The 22689-nt window shown below is 42.8% G+C and overlaps 1 protein-coding gene across 2 annotated transcripts in view; it reads left to right on the forward strand.

Annotated features, from left to right (window-relative positions):
• IL21R (interleukin 21 receptor) overlaps positions 1-22286 on the forward strand; it is a 325610-nt gene extending 303324 nt beyond the window's left edge. The window contains exon 9 of one of the 2 annotated variants that reach the window (XM_069647188.1): positions 20862-22286. In XM_069647188.1, coding sequence (XP_069503289.1) covers positions 20862-21785 — 924 coding nt within the window. In that variant the 3' untranslated portion in view covers positions 21786-22286. The remainder of the gene's footprint in view (positions 1-20861) is intronic. The other variant, XM_069647189.1, reaches the window with a different exon arrangement.
• Positions 22287-22689: the final 403 nt, after the last annotated feature.

Below are 22689 nucleotides of genomic sequence, written 5' to 3' on the forward strand. Positions count from 1 at the left end.
GCTGGCTGGCTTTTCCCTCGTTAGTGCCGCAAAAGCAAAAGCCAGCACAGGCAGGGCCTCCATTTCACAAAATGGAGGCGCCCATGTGCTTGCTTTTGCGAATTTTGAGCTTGAATAGCTCAAAATTTTACATAGGAAGTTTTAAAACAGAGAATGCTAGTATTTTTTTTTTATGTTGCCTATCTATTTTTTAAATAAAAATTTTTACTAGACCATCCCTTTAATTCTGTGATAATTTCACAGTAATAATTTCCAATAACAGAAATTCCTGTGGTAGAATAGCGGGTCACCGATTCCTGGGATAACATGAAAAATTGCTCAGAATTAAAAAGTCTTCCACATCCTTAGAGGAAATCAACATGTGTCACCCTTCTTTTTTCCAGGTCCCCTCACTCAACTCAATTGCTTTTTCCCTCCCTAACCCTCTCCCATAACCCCCTATCACTCATGGAGTGACACACATTTTTTTCTGAGCGCGTCTTTCAGAGTTGCCGCTGTAATCACATGAGATTCATGTGATCTTTCCCGAATTAGCTGAATATTTTCTACCCATAACTAGCTCCCCAACCCACCCCAAAATCCCCAACTTCGCTTAGTGTCTTGTTTCCAATTCCTGACCTCCAGCCTGATGTGATTGCTATTGCTGTTGCTGTCGGTATTGGGATTTATATGGTGCCTACGGCCAGGCCATCTAAGTGCTGTCATTCAAAATAATCAGTGCCCCTGTGAAAAACCCAGGGCTTTTACCTATCAACCCCCTTGGTATCCCCTTCGGGGGTGTCTAGGGATGGGTTATTGCTGTCGGGTTCGCACCCGTGGAGTGGACCAGAGAGGGAGGAGGAGTCCCAAGGTGACACATGGTGTCCCTCTTTCCTTAACACCTCCGTACCCGAAATTCCCCCCCCCCACTATCACACACCACTATGAATCCTATACTGTTGCCTCCTCCCCAATTCCAACAGGTGCCAAGATCAAAGGGAGATGTAGGAGAACTGGGAAAAGGAAGTTACACATATCAGCCTGTGTCCTACAACAACATGATTTTTCCTATCAACATTCTACCTGATTTACCCATAATACTAGGAAGCACTACAACGCCCATAATTCCTCCCCTCTGTTTTAGCCAAAACAACTGAGATGTAGAAGAGGCAAGTCGGAGCCATGAAGAGTACCCATAGAAAACAATATATCATGGATTCCTATGGGCAGCCACCATGTTGTCCAGTTAACAAGGTCAGGCAGAGTCAGGGAGGGCTGGGCAACCATTCGCACCTGATTCCTGTTAATTCTCCCAGCCAGTATAAAAGGTGTAGCACCCAGGAACACTTTGAGTGAGCTGGGGATGCTGGAGGAAGCACAGAGGCCAGGAGAAAGGAACTGCGGCTCGAGGAACCCTGGAAAGACTGGATGAAAAAGGACTGCCAGCAGGGTCGGACTGGGACAAGAAATGGGCCCGGTCACCCCAAAAAAGTGGCCCACCCCTTGCCTCAAAAAAGTGGGCCACCCCTTGCCTAACGACCCTTGACCTCTGATGACATCACCGGAAGTGATGTCATTTGACCCCATCCCAAAGTGACATCCCGGGAAGTGATCAAACGCAACCTTTCACCCCTTGACAAAACAGGAAGTGGCATCAAATAGCATTATTCCAAAGTACACTAAATTAATGTGAATCCAAGCAGACGTCCAAGGTCAAATGATATGTTATGGTATAGTACTTACGCTTAAGCTCTTTTTTTATAGAACAAATATGCATACAATATCACCCAACTTGTGTTGGTACTCATTTATCGACCTAAGTATGAAAGTGTTTGGAAAAAAATAATTTAAAAATATGGAAAAAAAATCTATTTTTCTTTCTTCCAAACTGGCCCAGACATGGCCAGAAACCGGCCCCCACTCCTCAGGGATGATTTCGGCCCGGCCACGAGCCGAAAGGCCGAGGGGCCAATCCGACCCTGACTGCCAGAATACTGACCCTGTGAGTTCTGGGAAGGCTGCAGTATGGTGAGGGAGCTCTGTTTCCAGGGAGCCAAACCAGGGGCAGCTGGGGTTACCTAGCAGTGCCCAAGCCAGAGCTCCTCCCCTGGGCCAGATACTAAAGCGCAGGCCTTTGAGGTGCAGGTGTTGAGACCCTGACCTCTGGAAACATCCCAATTCAAACCTGCAGCTCCCAAAACCGCCAGAATGCTGTTTTAGGGGAGCTGGCGAAGTGGGAGCGAAATGAGAACATTGCATTATGGGACTTGAAGTCCAGACACATTGTTTTTTGTTCAACTTTTGTGCAAAGCGAGAGGGTCCGTGCCCGACTGAGGGAGACCCAAGAGCAAAGTAAAAATAGGGTCCGAGCCCGGCTGAGGAGACCCATGTGAGAAGTAAATGAGGGGTCTGAGCCTGGCTGAGGGAGACCCGTGCAAAAAGCTAAAAGAGTGGTCCAAGCCCGACTGAGGGAGATCCATGAGAAGTTAAGTGAATAAACTGTGATGTTAAAGAAGGGAAGTAACAAACCTTGGACATCCTGGCAGAGGGAAACCTGGATGTGAGAGATGACTTTGAAATAAGTACTGTGCTTGAAACTACATTTACCAAGAGGCCTCGGTGTGGGAGAGAAAAAGTGACATTTTAAAAAAGAAGGTCGAAGTGGTCATGCAGTTTCTAAAGTCTTCGACAACAGTGGAATGAAAGTGAAAGGAGGGAAGCCTATTAATGTGTGATTGAAGCTTGGGGAAGGGAACCCCCACAAATTGTGATTGAAAGGTTTGAGCCCAGGAGAGGGAAACCTGTACTGAATTGTGGCAATCAGAAGGAAACAAACTTTTGTTGAACTGTATTATAAGCGAAAAGGTGACCTGGGCTGGAGTGAGAGAAAGCCGAGAGGTCCAGTGGATAAACTAGTGACTTTTCGTGGAAGGCCAAGTTGGCCCTGGTCCACAAAACAAATATCCTTGTGTCCGAAGCCAGAGTGTGTCATAAGGTAGAAGTATGCCACCTTACTCCGTGCTACAAAAATACTGATATTTCTTTTACTATAAGCCATTTTATTTTGACTAAGGACTGACTAGGACTGTATTTTCTTTTTGTTTGATGGTCGAGAATACTCCCATCTTAGTTAAAGGGCAAGATAGGAGTTTGCTAACCCCTTTTAAACCATAAATAAAGGTTTTGAAACTTGCAGCTCTTGTGTCAGTGTCTACTTGTGATACCATGCCTCCCTCACATCCCCTAGGAGTGACAACATAAACAGAAACATTTTAAGTCTCTTTCTGATGTCGAGAAAGTTAGGAGGCTCTGTAAGATTTGTAAATTGTTTCTTATTTGGTCCAAATCTGCCCAGTGGTTTTCGCACTACAACCGGTACAAAAACTGCACTTTTTCTCTTTGGTAAAATGAATGGGAATAGGCTGAAAACAATTTCCAGTTTGGGGGTGGGTACCCTGACAAACCTTTTGTTTAGAAAACTTCATCCAAATACATTCAGCAAGTCAAACATTACTAGCCTCACTCGGCCTCTTTGCTACAAATCACCAAGGCCGATTGAAAGGTTTTAAGGAACAGGGGAACACCCTTCTCTGTCGAATATTTTTCAAACTACTGGATGGATTTACCGCAAACCAGTAAAGCTAAATATGTCAACGCTTTGTGCCCAAGTTATTTCTGATTTGGTCCAAATCTGACCAGCATTTTTTCCGCTTCGGCTGTTTAAAAACTGCACATTTTCTCTATAGGAAAAGGAATGGACTGAAAACTGTGGTGTTTTGTTTTCTTTATAACATTTTCACTTTATAACGTATTATTAAGTTTGCAGTTTGGTGCTGTGCTTGACAAGCATTTTGATTTGAAAATGTCATCAAAATCCATCCAGCATGTCAAAAAATATTAGCAATAGAATGTTGGGGAAAAGTGGCTTCTTTTTCATTTCTAAAAAGCCTCTCGGCCTCTTTGATGCTAAGTACCATGGGAAATATAGCAAATGTTTTCAGAGCAAGGGGCAACCCCTTGAATATTTGTAAAACTCTTTGACGGATTTACCCCAAACCTGTCCCAGAAATCGAATCAACGCTTCGTGCCCAAGTTGTTTTTCCTTTGGTGGAATTCCGTCCACCAGTTTTTGTGCTTCAGCATGACAAAATGTGGACTTTTTCTCTGTGGAAAATGACTGTGTTTAAAAAAAAAATAATTCTCAATTACTTTTTCATTTCTAAACAAATCCTTCCCAAAATGTTCAGTCTGGGGGGCTGTGATTAACTATTTGTTTGGAAAATATAAGCCAAATCCCTCCTGGCAGTCAAAGGTTATTAGCAATAGAACCTTTGCATTTTCTATGGATCAAGTCACTCACCTTAACTATAGGGGGCAGCGACCGCCACCCTTTTATATATATATATATATATATATATATATATATATATATATATATATATATATATATATATATATACATATACATATATATCAAAGTTCTGCTGTAGTTTACAACAAAAGTGTAGAGGAGCACTCTTCAAAGTCTGCAAAATGTGTAAAAACCAGGAATCAGAGTCCACCGGAGTAAAAATACCAAGATTTTTGTTAGTGCATCGTGCACATTTAAAAAGCCATGAACATGTGAGGTTCCCAAGGCACAAAATTCCGAACATTCGGCAGCGTTATGTTTCGCGACCGACTTGTTGCTTGATCACACAATTTCCACCCATCATTCCAGTGTTTATATTAAGGAGGAGTTTCAGGCAGCTAAAACCCACAACATAAAAAGAGACCAATGCCTTACAGATTAAAGTGTGGACATATTGTGTTAAATTGATAATGTGCGGACAGCAGCGTAAGACATACCAGTGTATATGCGACTCCATGTTGAAACATAACAACTTTGTAATGTGTTCCAATGAATAATGGAAACGGGTGCAGGCAGGAGAATCCCTATCAGGTACACTGAGATGCCCTGTGTGATCAGGAGTGATCATATCCCTGAGTACACAATTAGATATTACTATATGTCCTCACTATGTAAGAAATCTGTAACCGTGTGGATCACTAATGCCTATAAAAGAGCCGGTTTAAAGCAAAAGGTGGATGTATGCCAAAGATGGATAGACGTCATCCACTTCAGAGGCATAATCCTGAACCAGCCAGCACAACAAAGAGCAAGTACGCCTGAAAATCTATGAAACACACAGTGTGTTCCTGGCCAAAGGTAAGCCTGAAGGCCACAATGCTACAATGGTCCAGAGGGCCTAAAGCAAAAGGGTGAGATGTAAAGACAAACAGACCCTAGCATGAATGAAGAGTATCCAATACGAAGATTAGAGTAATGTAGCACAATAAGATAAGCAACCCGTTCCCATCTGCAAAGGAACAAGAGTGCAAAGTGCTTTTCAACATATCACTAGAGGATAAAAATTCATGATACAGTACAACTAGCGCCAAATGCTAAAGGTAAAGTGCCAGTGCAAAGTAAACATAATCTTGAAATACTGATTAATGTACAACAATCTCATTGCTAGATTATAAAGTGCAAAATGTGGTGCGACTCTGCATCAAGTGCTAGAAATAAAGTGCTAATGCATGGTCAGATCATCACATAATGTCAATTGATGAACATCTGTCGAATGGTCATCACCTCATCTTGCAAATGGGCTCAAAATGCTGATTCATGTGCAACAATCTCATTGCTAGATAGTAAAGTGAATAATGTGGTGCAACTCTACATAAAGTGCTAGAAATGAACTGCTAATGCATGGTCCGATCATCACATAATGTCAGTTATTGAACATCTGTCAAGAGTTCATCACCTCGTCTAACAAATGGGCCCAAAGTGGTAACTGCCTAAAACACACCCTCAATTAAAAAGTGGAAAAAAGAACGTAGCCCAGAAATAAGATAACAAATTTGAAACACCAATATTAAACAGATAAGGAAATAGAGGATACAAGGGAAACACACCCATAGAAGGGGAAAAAATGAGGAAAAAGTAAAAAAGAGTAGAAAGAATAATAGAAGAGAAAGAGAAAACAATGGCAACTACTAGCAGAAAAACAATAAGACCGAAGTGAACGAAACAAAACCAAAATAGCAGTTTAAATGATAAACACTGAGCTGAATCTCAAAAAGAAGGCACATGTACCAAACACAGAGGACGCTCCAAATCCCATCTCAAAGGACTGGGAAAACATCCCAGGCGCCCAGGAATCTCATAATCATTGTTGCCCAATGTGAGCCCATAATGATCAAAAAAGATGAAGTAATGGATAAAAGAAGATTAATGATGAAGTCAATAAAAACTGAAAATTCCAATCCAGAGCACAACGTAGCAAATAATGTGGTGAAAACTCTTTGTCCCCCCAGAAACACAAGAAATAATATTGATGAATCATTGGCCCAAAAAGGTATAAAGTTCTTTGTTGATGTTAAGTCCCTTTGGGTATTTACTCTCGAAGTCTAAGATACAGGGTGTTTCTTGTTGTTTTAGGGCCCATTCTCTGTCACCACCACATTGTCCAATGGTAATTCTATGTATTCCGAAGAAAAAAGCCCTCTAGACTGTCGCCATGACATTCTGTAAAATGCTTGGCTATGGGATAACTGATATTGTTGGTAATGGCTTGTACATGTTGCTATATGCGTACTTTCAGTTTACATTTCATACTTCCCACATACCACTTGTTGCATTTGCACTGTAGCAAATAGACAACAAAGTCTGGCTCACATGTGATAAGATCACTGATGAATATGTTATGCCCTAAAATGGGATGAATCAACGACACATAGTTGCTGGCATATTTGCAGATATTGCATCTAGTGCACTTGGTAAACCCCTTCTGAAATCATGAAGCCACATCCTGTCATTATCTTTAATATCAGGTAACATGTAGCTGCTGACAAGAATGTCCTTTATGGAACGATTTCTTCTCAAGCTAATATCTGGATGGAGATGAAGTCTGATGCCTAAATCATTGTTAGCCATCAATATTTTCCAATGTCGTTTCAGAATCTGTCTAATCGATTGTGCTGCAGTGCTGAGAGTTAGTATCAATCGAGTAGCTTTGGTCGCAGAGTTGTGTTTCTGGACAGTTTTAGAAGTAGTGAGAAGACTCACTCTATTTAAGGTCCGAGCTTTGATATAGGCACGTTCAATGACTCTCTTAGGATAACACTGTTCTTGGAAACCCTGCGCCATAAATCTGCTCTCCTTATCAAAGACTTGCATGGTGGAACAATTTCTGCGGAGACTGATAAATTCCTTATATGGCACAGTCCAGATTAGATTCTTTGGGTGCCCACTCATGGCATGTAGGGGAGCACTGGTCCCCGTCGGTTTCCTATGTAGTTCCGTGATAGGTTTGTGGTCTACTACTCTCAGAATGATGTCGAGATACATGATGGAGTTACAGCTGTGTGTTTCTGTGAATCTCAGATTGTTTTCATTGGTATTCAGCCACTTCACAAAATCTAGCCATTGATGTTCGCCGCCCTTCCAAATGATGAACAGGTCAAATGACCACATTATCTGTAGCTGCCTCATTCTGTTCAGTCCAGACAGTGATCTTTTCCCAGAAACCCATGGGCAAATTGGCATAAAACGGCACAAGGGTGATACCCATGGCCGTGCCCTCAAACTGACGGAATTATTTGTTATTAAACAAAAACGTATTGTTTCTCAGGCAAAGATATATCTTGCCAAGTAGCATTTCCGTATGCAAAAGATAATTCAATAACCGGGTGTTAAGGTAGTGCTTGCAAGCATTCATGCCAAAATCATGGCCTATTGGGGTATATAAGGACACACAACCATGGTTACTAGTAGGTAGTCACATTCCCAAGGTAAATCATCTATGTGCGAGAGTAAGTTGGTGGTATCTCTTACATAAGAGACAAAAGGAAAAAGTACTTCATCAATGAATATAGACATATTTTCAAGTAGGGAACCGGAAAGAGTGACAATGGCTCTACAGGGGGGTTAGAGATGTTTTTATGCACATTGGGAAGGAAATATATGGTCAGCATTACAGTGTTGGTTGTGAAGAGAAACCTGCAGTTATCTTCCTCTAAGATGCCTTTTGTCTCCCATCCCGTTATGAAAGTATTGACCTTGGTCTCCAGGTTTTTAATGGGATTTTGTGTTATCCTTTTATAACATTTTTTGTCATTGAGTTGTTCATAGGCTTCTTTCATATAGTCATCCTGATTCATGAGAACTATGTTTTGTCCCTTATCAGATGGCTTGATAATGCAATCTGGTAAATTATGGAGTCCCTGTTATTTATATATATGAAACAACTTTCATTGAACTGACATTAAAGTGCTGATTTAATGCAACAAAACACCTGAAATGCGGGAGCTGAAGTTGTACCACCTTCACTATGATGCCCCCATTGCGCGACCCATAAACCCTCTGATAACATCCCAAATGGCATCATTAATGATATCACATATAACATCACTTATGGCATCATGAGTGACATCACTGGTACAGCAGATCACGCATGCAAGAAAGAGAGGAGCAACATTTAAAGGCATGTTTCTGCATGTAAGGTTGGATTCAGCACCTGAACTCCTTTTCAAATAAATATAACCATAACAAGTTAAATCAGCACCATAAACTCCTAATATGCAAATGTACATTTGAATTGAGAATCACAGTTCTTGAACTAATATTCCTAGATTGTTTACTTTCAGAAAACAGCTTCACCTTTTTCACATCATATACTGTGTTTAGTCAAATCTTACGAATTGAGAAATCATGGGAAACAGTCCAAAACTGACAACACTACTCTACCTCTTTTATACCCCTTGAGTCCACCCTTCAAACAAATCAAACATTAAGCAATCCTAAAAGCAACTCTTCAAACTTCTATACCAATCGCAACTTGGAGAACCATTACGTAGAGAACACTGCATCAAGAGGGACCTTTTTTCCATTGTATGCTAATCGTTAGTTACATCTAACGAATCGAGAAATTATGCGAAATAGTGCAGACTTCTCTCTGTGCCCACTGCCATTTTCCCAAACTGACAACACTAATCTACCTCTTTATACCCCTCAGATCTTTCCTTCAAACAAATCAAGCATTAAACAAACCTAAAATCTACTTTTAGAACTTCTATACAAAACCCGACTTTGAAAACTGCTCCTAAGAGAACACTGAATCGAGAAGCGTTCGTTTGCATCAAGTGAAAACCTCTACCAAACAAAACACAATATAACCACGGCTATGCGTCTCAATGGCGCACTTTATATTCTCAAAACAAAGTTAAATAAAGCAGTTATCGATTCCAATACACAAACGTGAGACATAAAATCGCCTTAATACAACCCCCGTACACATTTTAATTTAACTTGGAAAGCATTTTTTTTAAAACATATATTTTTTTAAATTCCAAAATGTACTTCAAATACTCATCTTCCCCTAAATAGCAACCATGCTGAATATCACATCTCGGTGTATTATAGTTTACAAGTATTTACACTTTCTTTTCAACATTCGTGCCGTCCTTGACCTTGGCAAAACACTAGAAGAAAAATAAACGATGCAATCCCCAAGCCCCAAACCTTCACCAATCATCTTTCCTCACACTGCCCACATGCTGCCTACTTGCAATGCTCCATAATTAACACCCTTTATATCATTTGAGGGCACTTTTCAAAGTTTATTCCGAACTTGATTCTCGAATAGCGTCATGGCCGCTGTGACGAACCAGAAGATGGAGTACGACAACAATGGATCAGGGTATAGATGGGTTTATTCAAATAGAAGGAAAAATGCCTCACTGGTCCTATCGCTTGAGGGAAATGCCCTGCCTTCTAAAACAAAAACGAAGGGTGCTCGTCGTAGTAAAAAAATGAAGAGTCCTGAGTCCAAATTCCTTATGACTAACTGGCCCTAGCACTTTAGAAAACCTGAAAAAAAGTGGAGGCTTTCACACCAGCCTCTGAATGGGCCTCTTAGAGGACTTATTATCAGTCTCAAAGTTATGTGGAAATGTCTGTATTCAGTGCACTTTACTTGTGTAGTATGTCAGTTAAAATTCTAAATATCATCTAAACAATTATCCCTTCCCCCTTTCTGGGAAAAAGACAAATTCCTCTTTCTCATTATTGTTCCGCTGTTTGTCACTGGTTGAATCCCTCCAGCATCACTTCAGCTGTATACCAGTAGCAATAATCCCTCCAGGATTACTATGCATGTGCTTTTCTGTATCCCACCTTTGTTGCGCTGGGACTCCCCAAGGTCATGTGGCTCTTTGTTAGGATTATTGTTTCTCAGTCCAATTATTTTCATACATGTGTTGGCTTCTCCAGCCTTGATACAAAGCACACATTTTCCTTTCACTTCCTGGGTCACGTGACGCATGTCCATATCATTCTCTCACTTTCTGATACTGTAAACAGCTTCCTCAGCCTTCATAGACAGCGTTTGTATTTATTTGACTTTCTTTTCCCTGGGTCACATACCCATTCCGCTCTTTTAGGGTGTCACACTCACAGCAACTACTCCAGCCTTGATCTGTACTATTTGTATCTCTTTCACTCTATATAACGTGGCTATTGTGGCCATTCCGGATTCCCAGCTTCTCCTACTGTGAATGGCTTTGGCAATCTTTGACCCCATAGTTTACAGCCCTCGCTGGTATCCTCAAAGTGGAAGCGTTTGCTTCCCTCATTGTGCTTGTCTCAGCAGTACCAGCAATCGTCGTGTGGAGATCAGGGACTCAGGATTCTTACTTTCGCCCTGTCTCGGCGCCGGTTGCTGGGCACCCATCCCACCACTGTGCTCGAGTGGTCGCACCACCAGTAAAGACAGTTTGCTTCCGATCTTGGCTCCTTTCCTGTCCGGAGCCTCTTGCTTGGTCAGCATACCCGCTTCATAGCTTCCAGCTAGCATGTCTCGCTCCTGATGTGCTACTGCTGGCTCTGTGTAGCTGTGCCCTTCCAGTGCATGTTCACAGAGGATTACCTCTGCGTACCGTAGATTCTCATCATGCCGTAGGAGTGCGGACAGCACCTTCTTCTTCTGAGGTCTCGCACCATTCACAATTCTTATTGGGTGTACGTACGTCATCATAATCAAAAAAGGTGTGTCCTTCATAATTTACGACAGCCTTCAGATGTAGGTTAGCATTACCTGAAGCCAACAGGGTGGAAGGTGGATTGCTGGCATTTGTACTTAAAATCTGAGAACACAAATTTCTATCAAGTCCCATGTAGGTGGACAATGTAGCCCATTCAGGGAGTTCCTCATTGGACTGGGAGTTGTGAGAAACCTGAGGGTATTCTCCTGAGCGAACCTTGAGGAGCCCTTATTCAGGTGGCCAAAGGAAGCTCGACATGCTCAGATCCCAGCCTTGGGGGCGAAAGAGCGAAAGGGAATCACCCAGGTAAGGGAGCCCGGTCTGTGCTTGGGGAAATGCCCCAGGTGAGATGCAGTATAGTGCCAGAGAAGGAAAGGAGGGCGAGATAACTGAGGCTTTCATGGGATGTATTGCATCTGCCTCCCTTCCTCCCCTTAGATCTCTCCTACCCAGATCCAACACCTCCGCCATACGTAATCAATCCTATAAGGTCCCAAACCCGGTTGCACCGAAAAAGCATAACTCCCAGAATCCTTGTTTCACCGGTCTCCATTTCAATACTCCCTATCCTTCTTCTTCCCGTCCCTCTGATTATTATTTTCCGCCCTCCCAACCTGATCAGACAAAACACTACGATTCCCACAATCCCCTTTGTTAATTTCTCAATCCCAGCTATTCCCGTTTACCCTGCAAACCAATGCCATCCCTCTGATTATCATTTTCTGAATTCTCACAAACCCTCCTGCTTATTTCACAAAACCTTCCCTTCCCTCCCAAGGTCACCACAAACCCTAATCATAGGGTTATAATCCCATGTATCACCTCTTTCCCTTCTGTCCCTGTAGGATACCTGGAAACTCTACCACCAGCTTTATCCGACACTTCAACCCCTTTCTTTTCCGACATGAACACTTTGTCCCGAGACACAAGACAACGGACTTGTAATAAAAAAACATTTCCTTGACATGTCCCAACCCCCGCGTCAGGCAAAGTCAGGCAATTAACCTGAACCACACACACCTGACAGCCCTTTCCTTTCCCCACAGGGATAAAAGGTGGAGTAAAAGAGCACAGTACGAGCAAGGCAATCACGGCAGACAGCTCAATGAGACAGCTAATCAGGTGCAGCAGTTCAAGCGAAGGAGAAAGGTGACAGGAATTCGAGAGGGTGACGAGGAGAGAAGTGGCCTTGCCCTTTTTGCCCCAGACCTGTGAAACCTTCATGGAAGAGAGCCTAACACTGCGAACAATAGAACAAGTGTACATGGGTCCAGCCCACGACGATAAGCAGGAGTGAGGGAAGTTCCCGCGACCGTGGTCTCGGCATTGACTCCAATGAAGAAGAAAAGCCAAGCGTTTCATCACAGCCAGTGAGTCGAAAAGGAAAACGATAAGAACCGGGCTGTATTGAGTGAGAATCACAAAAAGTGGCCAGTTTTGAACCAAGTTCTATGAACTGTGAAAGAACTGTAACAGGTGTTAAAGGGAAAACCAGTTTGAGGGGGAAACTGGCACCATGTGGGTGCTAACTGAGGAGACTCTGGTCGAAACCCATATGAGAGAAACTACAGATACCAGCTGGCCGTAGGAGAGCCAGCGGAATAGGTCAAAGTGGGCATACTGAGGGTCAAGCAAAATCCCTGTACAAACGAAAGACTTTGATCTACAAACTAAGTGGAAGAAAGGGAAGTGAATCCCACAGTTAAAGTTCATTGAGAACTAAGGGAAGAGAAATCCCCCTAAAGAGAAGAGAGGGGTCCAAGCCCGACCGAGGGATATCCAGGTGTGAAGCCATCACCCTATGTGAACAGTGGCTGAATGTTGAAAAGGGTCAGCGCACAGAAGAGGTGGACACAGGGGTGAAGCCACCACCCTATGCAAACTGTGGCTGAAAATTGTGAAGGGTCATCACCCAGTAGAGGGGTACCCAGAAAGAGAAGAGAAGGGTCTAAGTCCAACCAAGGGGGACCCAGGGGTGAAGATATCACCCAAAAGTCCACTTAGAAAAGAACTGTTAGATAACTTTAGTAAACAATTGAGAAGGGTCAGCGCCCAGAAGAGGGGGACCCTGAGGTGAAGCAATCACCCTACGTGAAACTGTGGTAAACAATAAAGAAGGGTCATAACCCAGAAGCGGGGGACCCAGGGGTGAACCATTATCACTGTAACAAACTTTAATTTGTTAAAGGAATGTTTGTTTTGTTAGCTGAACCCGCCAGGCCCTCGAAGGCAATAGACTTTCAAGTGAGATGAGAATTGGCCATCAGCAGTCCTGAGAGATGCCATTAGAACTGTCGTCTCATACTGGAGAAGCCCGAGACTGAACTGTGCTCGAAGATGCCACCTACTGCGTGCTCAAAACATGGGGCAAGGAGACCCAGGCTACCGCATCCTGACATATTATTTGAGAACACTTCTTTCGTTTCTTGATAACTATCCCACACCCTTTTTTGTATTAGTTGTAATGTTTGGCAATAGCTTTATTAGTATAGGCCCTTTTATTTTGCCACAACGCCACTAGGACTACCTTATTTTTCATTTGATGTTCGACGCTGCTCCCATATTAGATTTAGTTTAGGCATTTTTCCAACCTGCATACCTCATTCATTGTTCAATAAACACCCTTGAACTGTGATCACTTGTGTCTGTCTTACTTGTTGCCAACATGAGTTACTCACAGAATCATTGTCCCGAGAGGAGAGGCACTCCCAGTGAGGTCCCACTTTCCCAGACGCCTAGGAAGTGTCTTGCAGAGCAGACTCGCCTCCGTAGGAGGTCGCTCCCCACTGGGGAGAAGGGACAAATTGTCCAGATTCAGCACACCACCTTTCAGAACTGAAAAAGCTTGGCAAAAGCCACACATCATGGGAGATATACCTGACTTTTTGGTTTACAAGTGCACCCCGCTCTGTGCCAAATAAATGAAAAACATTGGACGGATTTGCACCAAAACAAAGTATTTCCTTTGAGCATTTCGTGCCTGACATGTTTCTGATTGTACGCAAATCCTTCCAGCGGTTTGGCTTTTGCATGTGTGCAAAAAGGGGATATTTTCCCTGTAGGAAAATGAATGGAAAAGGGAAAAACACACGCTTTCTCTGACCCTTTATATCTTTTGAACCATAGCACACATTTTCACAAAACTTTCCATTCCTGGGAGGCCCAGGCCCTAATATAGGAATGTCAATCACTGTGCTGATCTGTCTTACGGCTCAAAAGTTATTAACCATGGAATCTTTGCTTTTCCTCTGGATGATAGGTTTCACCTTAACTAAAGGGTGGCTTGCACCTCCCTGCAATATATAGTCAGAGAAAAAACTTGATTTGGATATTAGGGTACCAGTTTAATCCAACAAAACCCCATAACATCAGAAGGTGTTGAAAGCTATGCCACCTTAACTCCAAGCTGCCCTATTGCCCAGCCCATGAACACACAGATGACATCACTTATGACATCACACGTGGCACCATTTAAGACAACAGCAATGAAATCACTTCGAACTAGAACACATTAATTACATTGCTTATGACATCACATATGGCAAAACATGTCATCATCGATGTGATCACTTGGAAAAAGAGCACAATCTCAATATCACTGATTACACTGATGACTTTTGATATCATTGATGTCGTCATTCGTAGCACAAATTACAACTGAAAGTGCGAAAGATACACTGTTTCAATAATAATTACCACTACACAATTAAAAAACGTAAGTAGAGGGACTCAAGTGTTTTTTTTTATTCTTGATTTCACATCTATCTCCTCATACTTCAAATTCAGGTCACTTTTAGCCATCAGAATCCAACAGTCCTGAGTCAGATAGTAATACACACGTATCTAGTAATTAATGAAATCACATTGCAGGTATTTGATTTGAATCACAAACATTCACAAACATTAAAAACAAATTAGTAAATGAGGAAAATACCTAAGAAATAGTGATTAATTTTTTCAAACGATACAACCAGCCAGGTTGCTTCTCAAACTACCCCGAAGAGAACACATCACACCTGCGCTAAAAATACTACATTAGCTACCAATGAAAAAACAAATAAAATTCAAATCAATGTGCATCACGGACAGAGCGAGACACAACCAAGGCGCAGAGTTCCTGAGAGACAAATTAGGCCAACATCAACCAACAACAACGCTCAGATCAAGCAACGTCATCCGTCTAGAACTGAAACCCTACAACAAAAGAAAACTCTGAGGTTCTTCTTTCTCTCACCAGGCACCGAAAAATTGGAACGACTTACCAAAGAACATACGTAACACAAGAAACCACCTACTATTCAGAATACTGCTCAAATCTAGGCTCTTCACTGCGTAACTTGAAGACCGCCCACAGGGACACACACATAGCTAGATCGAAGATGAATGAAGATACCGATCCCGGATCCCACCGAGCAATCAACTACAAACAGAATCCAAGGAAGACACTCCACGACCTTCCAAACTACAAACGGAGTGATAGCCATAATAGGAGAACACTATAAACTGAATACATAGGCAGACCAAGACAGAAGGACAAATACAATTCATCAATAGTACCCTGACAGGCCCTGAACCACACCTAACTCCAACAGACCTATGTCCCAAAGATAGCAAGGGAAGAGGAAGCAGCCAATCCTCAGCACCTACACCAGAGGGGGAGAATAGACACACCCAATCACATTATACATAGTGCAATAGAATGGGAATGTGCAGCAACATCACCCACAACAGTTAGATGGTCATGAAAGAAAAGCAGCAACTAACCCACCCATAGGAACACAAATTAAATCGAACAAGATCTCCTAGAACCAGGACACACACCCCACTAACCCAACTTTCAATCTCTGCATAACTTATTGAAACGAAAAATTCACACAACCATCTCTCATCCAGCAAACCACACGCACTTTGCCATGCCGCATCAACAACAAACACATAACCAGCGCCAACAGCACACAAGGTCTCGCCCCGGCACGATATTCACACCAAAGCTCAGCTCACGGTGTACATCGAACTGAAGCCGCCAACAGCCCACCACTTCTCTCACTCTCCTACCCCCGCTTTACCCCACTAAACCTACCCGCTTTCCTGTTTTACAGATCCGCCAGAGTGCCTGGGGACCAACTCCGCTGGTGACGGTGCGCGATATAAATACCTTTAACATTTAACATTTAACATCAATTGCAGTTAAAAAACGGCACAAAGCAATTATTAACGAGACAATATCCCCCCACATGAGCCTGGACAAGAATAAGTTCTTAGACGAATCAGTTCCAAAATAGACCCAGCTTTTGAAAAAATCCTTTTGCCTTATCAAAGATAGACTAGGACATTCAGTAACCCAATGTGCAGTTTCCAACAAGTCATTAGACATGCAGAAGCGACAATTCCCTGTGTTCACTACTGGGTCTGGTAAATTTCAATGAATGGCCTCACCCTAGTAGGAAGATGGTTAAGTCTGAAGTGCATGTATGTAGTGTGGAATTTGTTGCACGGAAAATGAAATCCAAATCCATTTGTTTTTTATTTCACAATTTACTGCCTGCACCTCCAAGAAGAAAGTAGCCCTGTGTCATGCAAAATTGTAATGCTTCGTAAATTAACAGTCAACGGTCAATCTGCAGGAATTAAAGAGGCATGTTTGGAGGTACAGTAGGTTGCTAGGACAGAGGAAGATGATGCACGTGTGCACTGAAACGTGCAATCGTCCCCCCGGTTTTCTGGACCTTGAGATACATTTTAAAAAGGCTTGATCGAGTGAAAGCGAATAGTTCTCCTTTGATACCAATATCTAGCTTTAGAATGCTTCTCAAATGTCTGCAAATAAAGGACAGTAATTTGTCATAATGACATTTACTTTACAGTGTCGTAATCAGGGATGTAATTTTTGATATCATCAGTGTGTTCGAGTTTCCAGTGATGTCATTGATGATGCCTTATGCAATGTCATACGTGATTTCAGATGCCATATCATATGGCATGTCGCGGAATCTTCATGGGATGTGCAAAGTGTCAGCTCAGAGGTAATGTGGCGTAGCTTGCAACACCTGCTAAACCTCAGGTTTCAACTACCACCTCAACATCACTTCTGTGAAAGTTTGCTCACTGAATTTCAAGGGTTTTGTTGCATTGACCTGATTAATCTTAAATGTTTGTTAACAAAAGCGTTTTGTTATACTGTATTTCACAGTGTGTTTCTAAGCAATGTATCATGAGTTCTCACCATTGCTGGTCATAGGGCCATGGGATATTTCCTATCGCTAAGGCCATTGCTACTGTGCCCGGACCATGTCCTTTGACCATGCCCCAAACCCTGCTAAGCCAACCAATGAGGCAAAGGAGGCGGAAATGGGACAAGGAAGATGAAGAGGACTGGAACAAGGAAGAGGAAGAGGGACTGTGGCGATTAAGCATCCACACAACTGTGCACAGATGCGCACGAGGGGCAGTGATGAGGATGTGCACAAGGCAGGATTGTGGAATACTAATGGGGCACAAGTTTGGGAGGAGAAAGAGGAGAGTAGGGTTAATGCAATGGATTACTAATGGGTTACGGGACTAGGAAAAATAGACGAGGATAATGTAATGGATTACTAATGGATTACGGGACGAGGAAGAAATAGACGAGGATAATGTAATGGATTACTAATAGGTTACATGGACAGGGAAGAGGAAGTTGGGGGTAATGTGAAGGATTACTAATGGGTACCTAGGTGAGGTAAAGGGAGGTCGGGGTAATATAATGGATTTGCTAATGGGGTACCAGGTCGAGGTAGAGAGGTTTGGGGATAATGTAATGGATTACTAATGGGGTACTATAGCATGAAGTGTGAGCCAAGAGTAATGAGGTACTGGGGCAAGGAAGAGCAAGTCACAGGTAAGGTAAAGAGGTACTGGAGCAAGGAAGATTGAGTCGGGTGTAAATAGGTACTTGGACAAGGAAGAGGTAATGTAATGCTGGAACGAGGAAAAGTGAGGTTGGGTAATGGCGTTCTACTGAGGTACTGGGATGAGTAAGAGTGAGGAAAGTTAATGGAAGACTGGTATGAGGATGAGTGAGGCAGGCTAATGTGCACTAATGGAGTAGTGGGATGAGGAAGAGTGGGCTAGGGTTAATGGGGTACTAGGAAAATTGAGGCAGAGGTAAGAGGACATGGGGATGAAGACGTGTGAGGCAGGGCTAGGGGCGGACCGGGACAAAGAAGAGGGAGGCAGGAGTAATGTAGGACCTTGCCATGGCACTTTCTGTGCAACCAACATCACTGAGTGTGCTCAACTCAAAGGAGTGCCATATTGTATCTATCATGGTTCAATAAATAACATGTTATAATATAAATGGCAGGAAAGAATTTCAAAGTGCAGGATCATTTCTACTTTGCCTGCTCTGGTGTACATGTTCATATAAAACTCGGAGATTGTGTAGCATTTTTGATGTGAATCCCTTTGAGACACGGCCTCCCAGTCAAAAGCACTGAAAACTTTGAAAGAACACATTATTACAAATGCAGTTCTATCTAATCTCTGAAATGCACAGCTCCCTGCCACTTCTTCCAAAGACCGCCACTTTTTATCTTTAAAAATAACATACATAAGCTGCAATATTTCTTTTTCCATTCCTATCAAAAACTAATCATGAAAATGTAAGATGGTATTGAAATTTTGCTTTTGAAAAACCTCCGCCCCAGCTTCAAGCATTGAACTATGAGAGATATAAAAAAAGGGTTTTTGGTGCCTGGGCCCCCCTTTCTCCATCACATGTGTATACAAACCCAAAAAAAGGAATATCTGCAATACTTTCTGCCCAACTTGTTTCTGATTTGGTGCAAATCGGTCCAGTGGTTTTCGCTGTGCACCTGTTCTCTATGGGAAAATGGATGGGCAAGGTCCAAAAGCAGATTTTGTACTATTCTTTGGTACCTTTGGACCGTTTGAAGAATGTGCCAACATTTTCCAGATTCGTGCTAGCCAATTATTTAGAAAAATGTCAACTTGATCAGTCAAGCGAGTCAAAGGTCATTTGTTATAGCATGTTCACAAAATTCAACAGTTCATAGGTTTCACTATAACTATAGGGTGCTAATAATATATATTGTCATAATATATATCTAGATAGAGTAGGGAGCAACCCTATATTTAAAGTGGACCATATGAACCATTGACTTCTACAAACATTCTATTGCTAATAACTAATATATACATTCGTAAGAAACCCAGGAAATTCGGTGGGTGTGGAAGGTGACAACAGTTTTATCTCTGAGTCTTCCCATAGATTTCCCTCATAATGTCTTTTGTAATCTCATTGTTGATGCCTGCTATGATCTCATATATGTCCTCATGGGCTGAGCAATGTCAAGGACTCCGAGTTCAGATTGTTGTCACTTCCCACCACTGCTGAATTTATTGGGTTTTGTTGCCATGAATCTGATCATCTTAACTGTCTTATCGGAATAGCTTGTACTGTGTTTTGTAATGCCATGCCTTCTTCAGGGCCCACTGCTCATGGCCTTGGCCTGTAGCAATGGTCCATGTTGCAGCAATTAGTAACAAGGCCCATGGCCCATATCTCCATGCCTAGTAAATAACCAGATCCCACTGGCCATGGCCTTCCTTGGCCTTGGCCAGTGGATACAGGCTTCGGCAAAGTCCACTGTCCACCTTGCCACAATTATGCAGAAAGGCTGTGGCCCACTGGCAACTGGCCTTGGCTTTTAGCCATGGCACATTGACACAGCATATGGCAGTGGCTACCCAAGCCCCTACTAATAAATAACAAGATCCCACTAATAAATAACAGGATCCCTAGGCATGGCCTCCCCTACGACCCATGCCGAGTTCTAGAAGGCTATTAGTACATGGGGTTGTGCAACTAAACAAGAAAGCAAATCATTTTGATCAGAATGATTGGAATGAGTTGTATACTTTGGCGTTAAGCCCCCATTCCAAGGGCTGGAACGGGGGTTAACGACCTGACAGCCCACATTAACGTCCCGAGTGAAGCGAAGGCAGTTAACGAGGGCTCTGGGTTGTTACACAGCCCCCCCATGTTCCAGCCCTTGAAACGGGGGCTTAATGCCATTAGAGCCCCGGGTTACTAAAACGGTAACCCTGGGTGCTAAAAAAAAGAAAGTATTCTCAGTCATTGAACGGGATGACTCGCGCGTCCCGTTCAATGACTGAAAATACAGTGTTAAGATGACCACCAGCCCCTCTTCCCTTTCCATAGCGGCCAGAGAAGCTGGGAAACCGGGGTGGCGGCCTGCACCGCTGTAACAAGCAGGTAAGTGGGGTTGGGGAGAGGGATGGAAATTGGAATTCATTTATTTTACAATAAGGTGACGGAGGGTTGGGGAAGGTGGCAACGCAGGCTGAGATTGGAGGTTTCAGCCTGCGTTTCTAGCCACGTGATTGGCTGGTTCCCCCCTGCCGGGTGCTAATAGAGATTATAGACGATTACAAACCATCTGATTGGTTGACAAGAGGTCTATAGTGGAATCCATGTGCTAATAAAATGTATCCCAACCTTCCTTTTGACAAACATCTTTGTTTTGAAAGCCTACAGTGCTGCTCTGTTTTAGACCTTCCAGAGATTTCCTGTGAATACAGAATGGAGCCATCAGATGAATTTGAGCAGTTGAGTGAATTTTGCATTGATTGACTTTGAAAATGTAAAAACCCGAATATTTAACAATACTCAATGTTTGCACGAGTTTTGGTGTGCCTCATATTGCATATCTATATATATTTTAATGAAATATCCAACATTGAAATAATTAAGGTGTTTTTCCTCCCTTTTGTAGAGCTGGTTAGGCACCTCCTACACTCTGGCCACAAAGGATTTATTTGACTGGGGTGTTTCAGTTCCAGACGTCGTAGAAGTATGCAGCCTCCATCGCTCAACACATTCTGTAAAGGTGGATCAAACAGACATGGAGGAAGGTCCTAAACAAAATGTCTGCCTTTCAGGGCTAGGAGCTGATGGACAGGAACACACCCAGTGTCTTCTCCCGTGCAGCCGCAACATCAGTAATCTGGGTGTGCCTCCATCATATGCACATGTCAGCAGTAACACAGAAGCAGAGGTTGATGAAAATGCTTCACTTTGCCCTCACGTCACCTCATTCAGCAATGAAACGTACAACAGTGCCAAGAAGGATGGTTACCCAGCGATGGACTTCGGAGACCACATGAGCGATCTCTATAATGATTTGACAATTTCTGGTTCCCTTGAACAGGAGAAAATAAAGCCATCAAACTGCATTGAGTCAGTCAATGGTGGAACTTCCTGTGCACAGGAGACAATGGTGGGCCCATTAACAAGCTTACTAGGGCCAAATATGAGCGTTTTGGATCTTTTGCTCATGCCGGCCGATGCGTGGGGCGAGACACCAGGTCCAGCACTTGTACTTTCTCAGGATGATGACAGTGTTTGTTGTAACGAGGTGCCCGAGGATTCCTTTTCTTCCAATTCAGAAAGTGGAGCAACGTTTGGTTACCCAAGAATATGTCTGGATTTAGACACTATGGACAGTGGGTTTGCAGACTCCGATTGTGGAAGTCCAGTGGAACGGGATTTCGGCAAAGCAGTCATGGCCAAAGAAGACTCAACTTTGAATTCTGAGTCAATAGCTCAAAATGAAGGTGTACCAGATCCATGGAATTATGTGAAGCAGTGGATGTCTAATAGTCCTACAATCCCTACAGGCAGACCACAGCAGAGTTAGTGGTTCCACTCTTAAGAATTTTAGATCTGTATGTAATTCTACTGAGTGCTAAGCAGATTTTTGTTTATTGAAAAGTCTAGGTATTGTATGCCATGAATGCACGTCCCTGTGACCAAACGGAGACAGTGGCTCCCCCATCTGCTGGGTTGAGAAAAATCACTGTAAACAGTTCCACGTACTACTCAGACATTATAAAAAGTATTCCTTTCTCACAAAGTGCAACGCAAATTATAATGTATGCCTCTATTTGTCTGGTAATCCTAATGAAAAGCATGATGTGCGGTACTATGAATTATGCTCCTATACCCACTTGCTGTTTAGGGCATACAGTCTTTCGTTTGTGATTTACAGTCAGGCTTGACTGCTGGTTTTTATACATATTTTGCTTATGTGTGCTCAGTTTTATGCTATAAAAGGTGACCTACTTATCTTCTCTCTCCACACAAATATATGTAGAATTGTGAGTGTAAAACCATCAATAAAGGGCTTGTTTTCCTTAAAGGTTTTTCAAAGTCAAGAAAATTTGAGTCCTTGATGGGTGCTAAAGGGGCCTGCCTTGAATCTCTGTAACAGACTACCAGTACAGTTCTGTCAGATCTAGGAAGAAAGCATCTGAAACATGTGGTCTCCAGTACATAGATTATCTTGTGAACTAGGCCCCATCTGTGTCAACACCATTGAGCCACACCATGCTATAGTGGTCTGTAAGCAGCAATAGCATAACATAACAGAACAATCCACCACATAACAAACTGCCTCTACCCCACCATGGACAGCCTAGTCAAGGCCATAGACAGCATCTTCAGGGCTGAAGCCAACCTCTACATGGGTATGGACTTCCTCTTCTAGGCCACGTAATATCCCTTCAAAGCCACATTCAGCATTTATTTGGGTGTGAACTGCA

Source organism: Ambystoma mexicanum, chromosome 2q (genome assembly GCF_040938575.1).
Source record: "Ambystoma mexicanum isolate Mex_15411 chromosome 2q, UKY_AmexF1_1, whole genome shotgun sequence".
Taxonomy (NCBI): Eukaryota; Metazoa; Chordata; class Amphibia; order Caudata; family Ambystomatidae; genus Ambystoma; species Ambystoma mexicanum.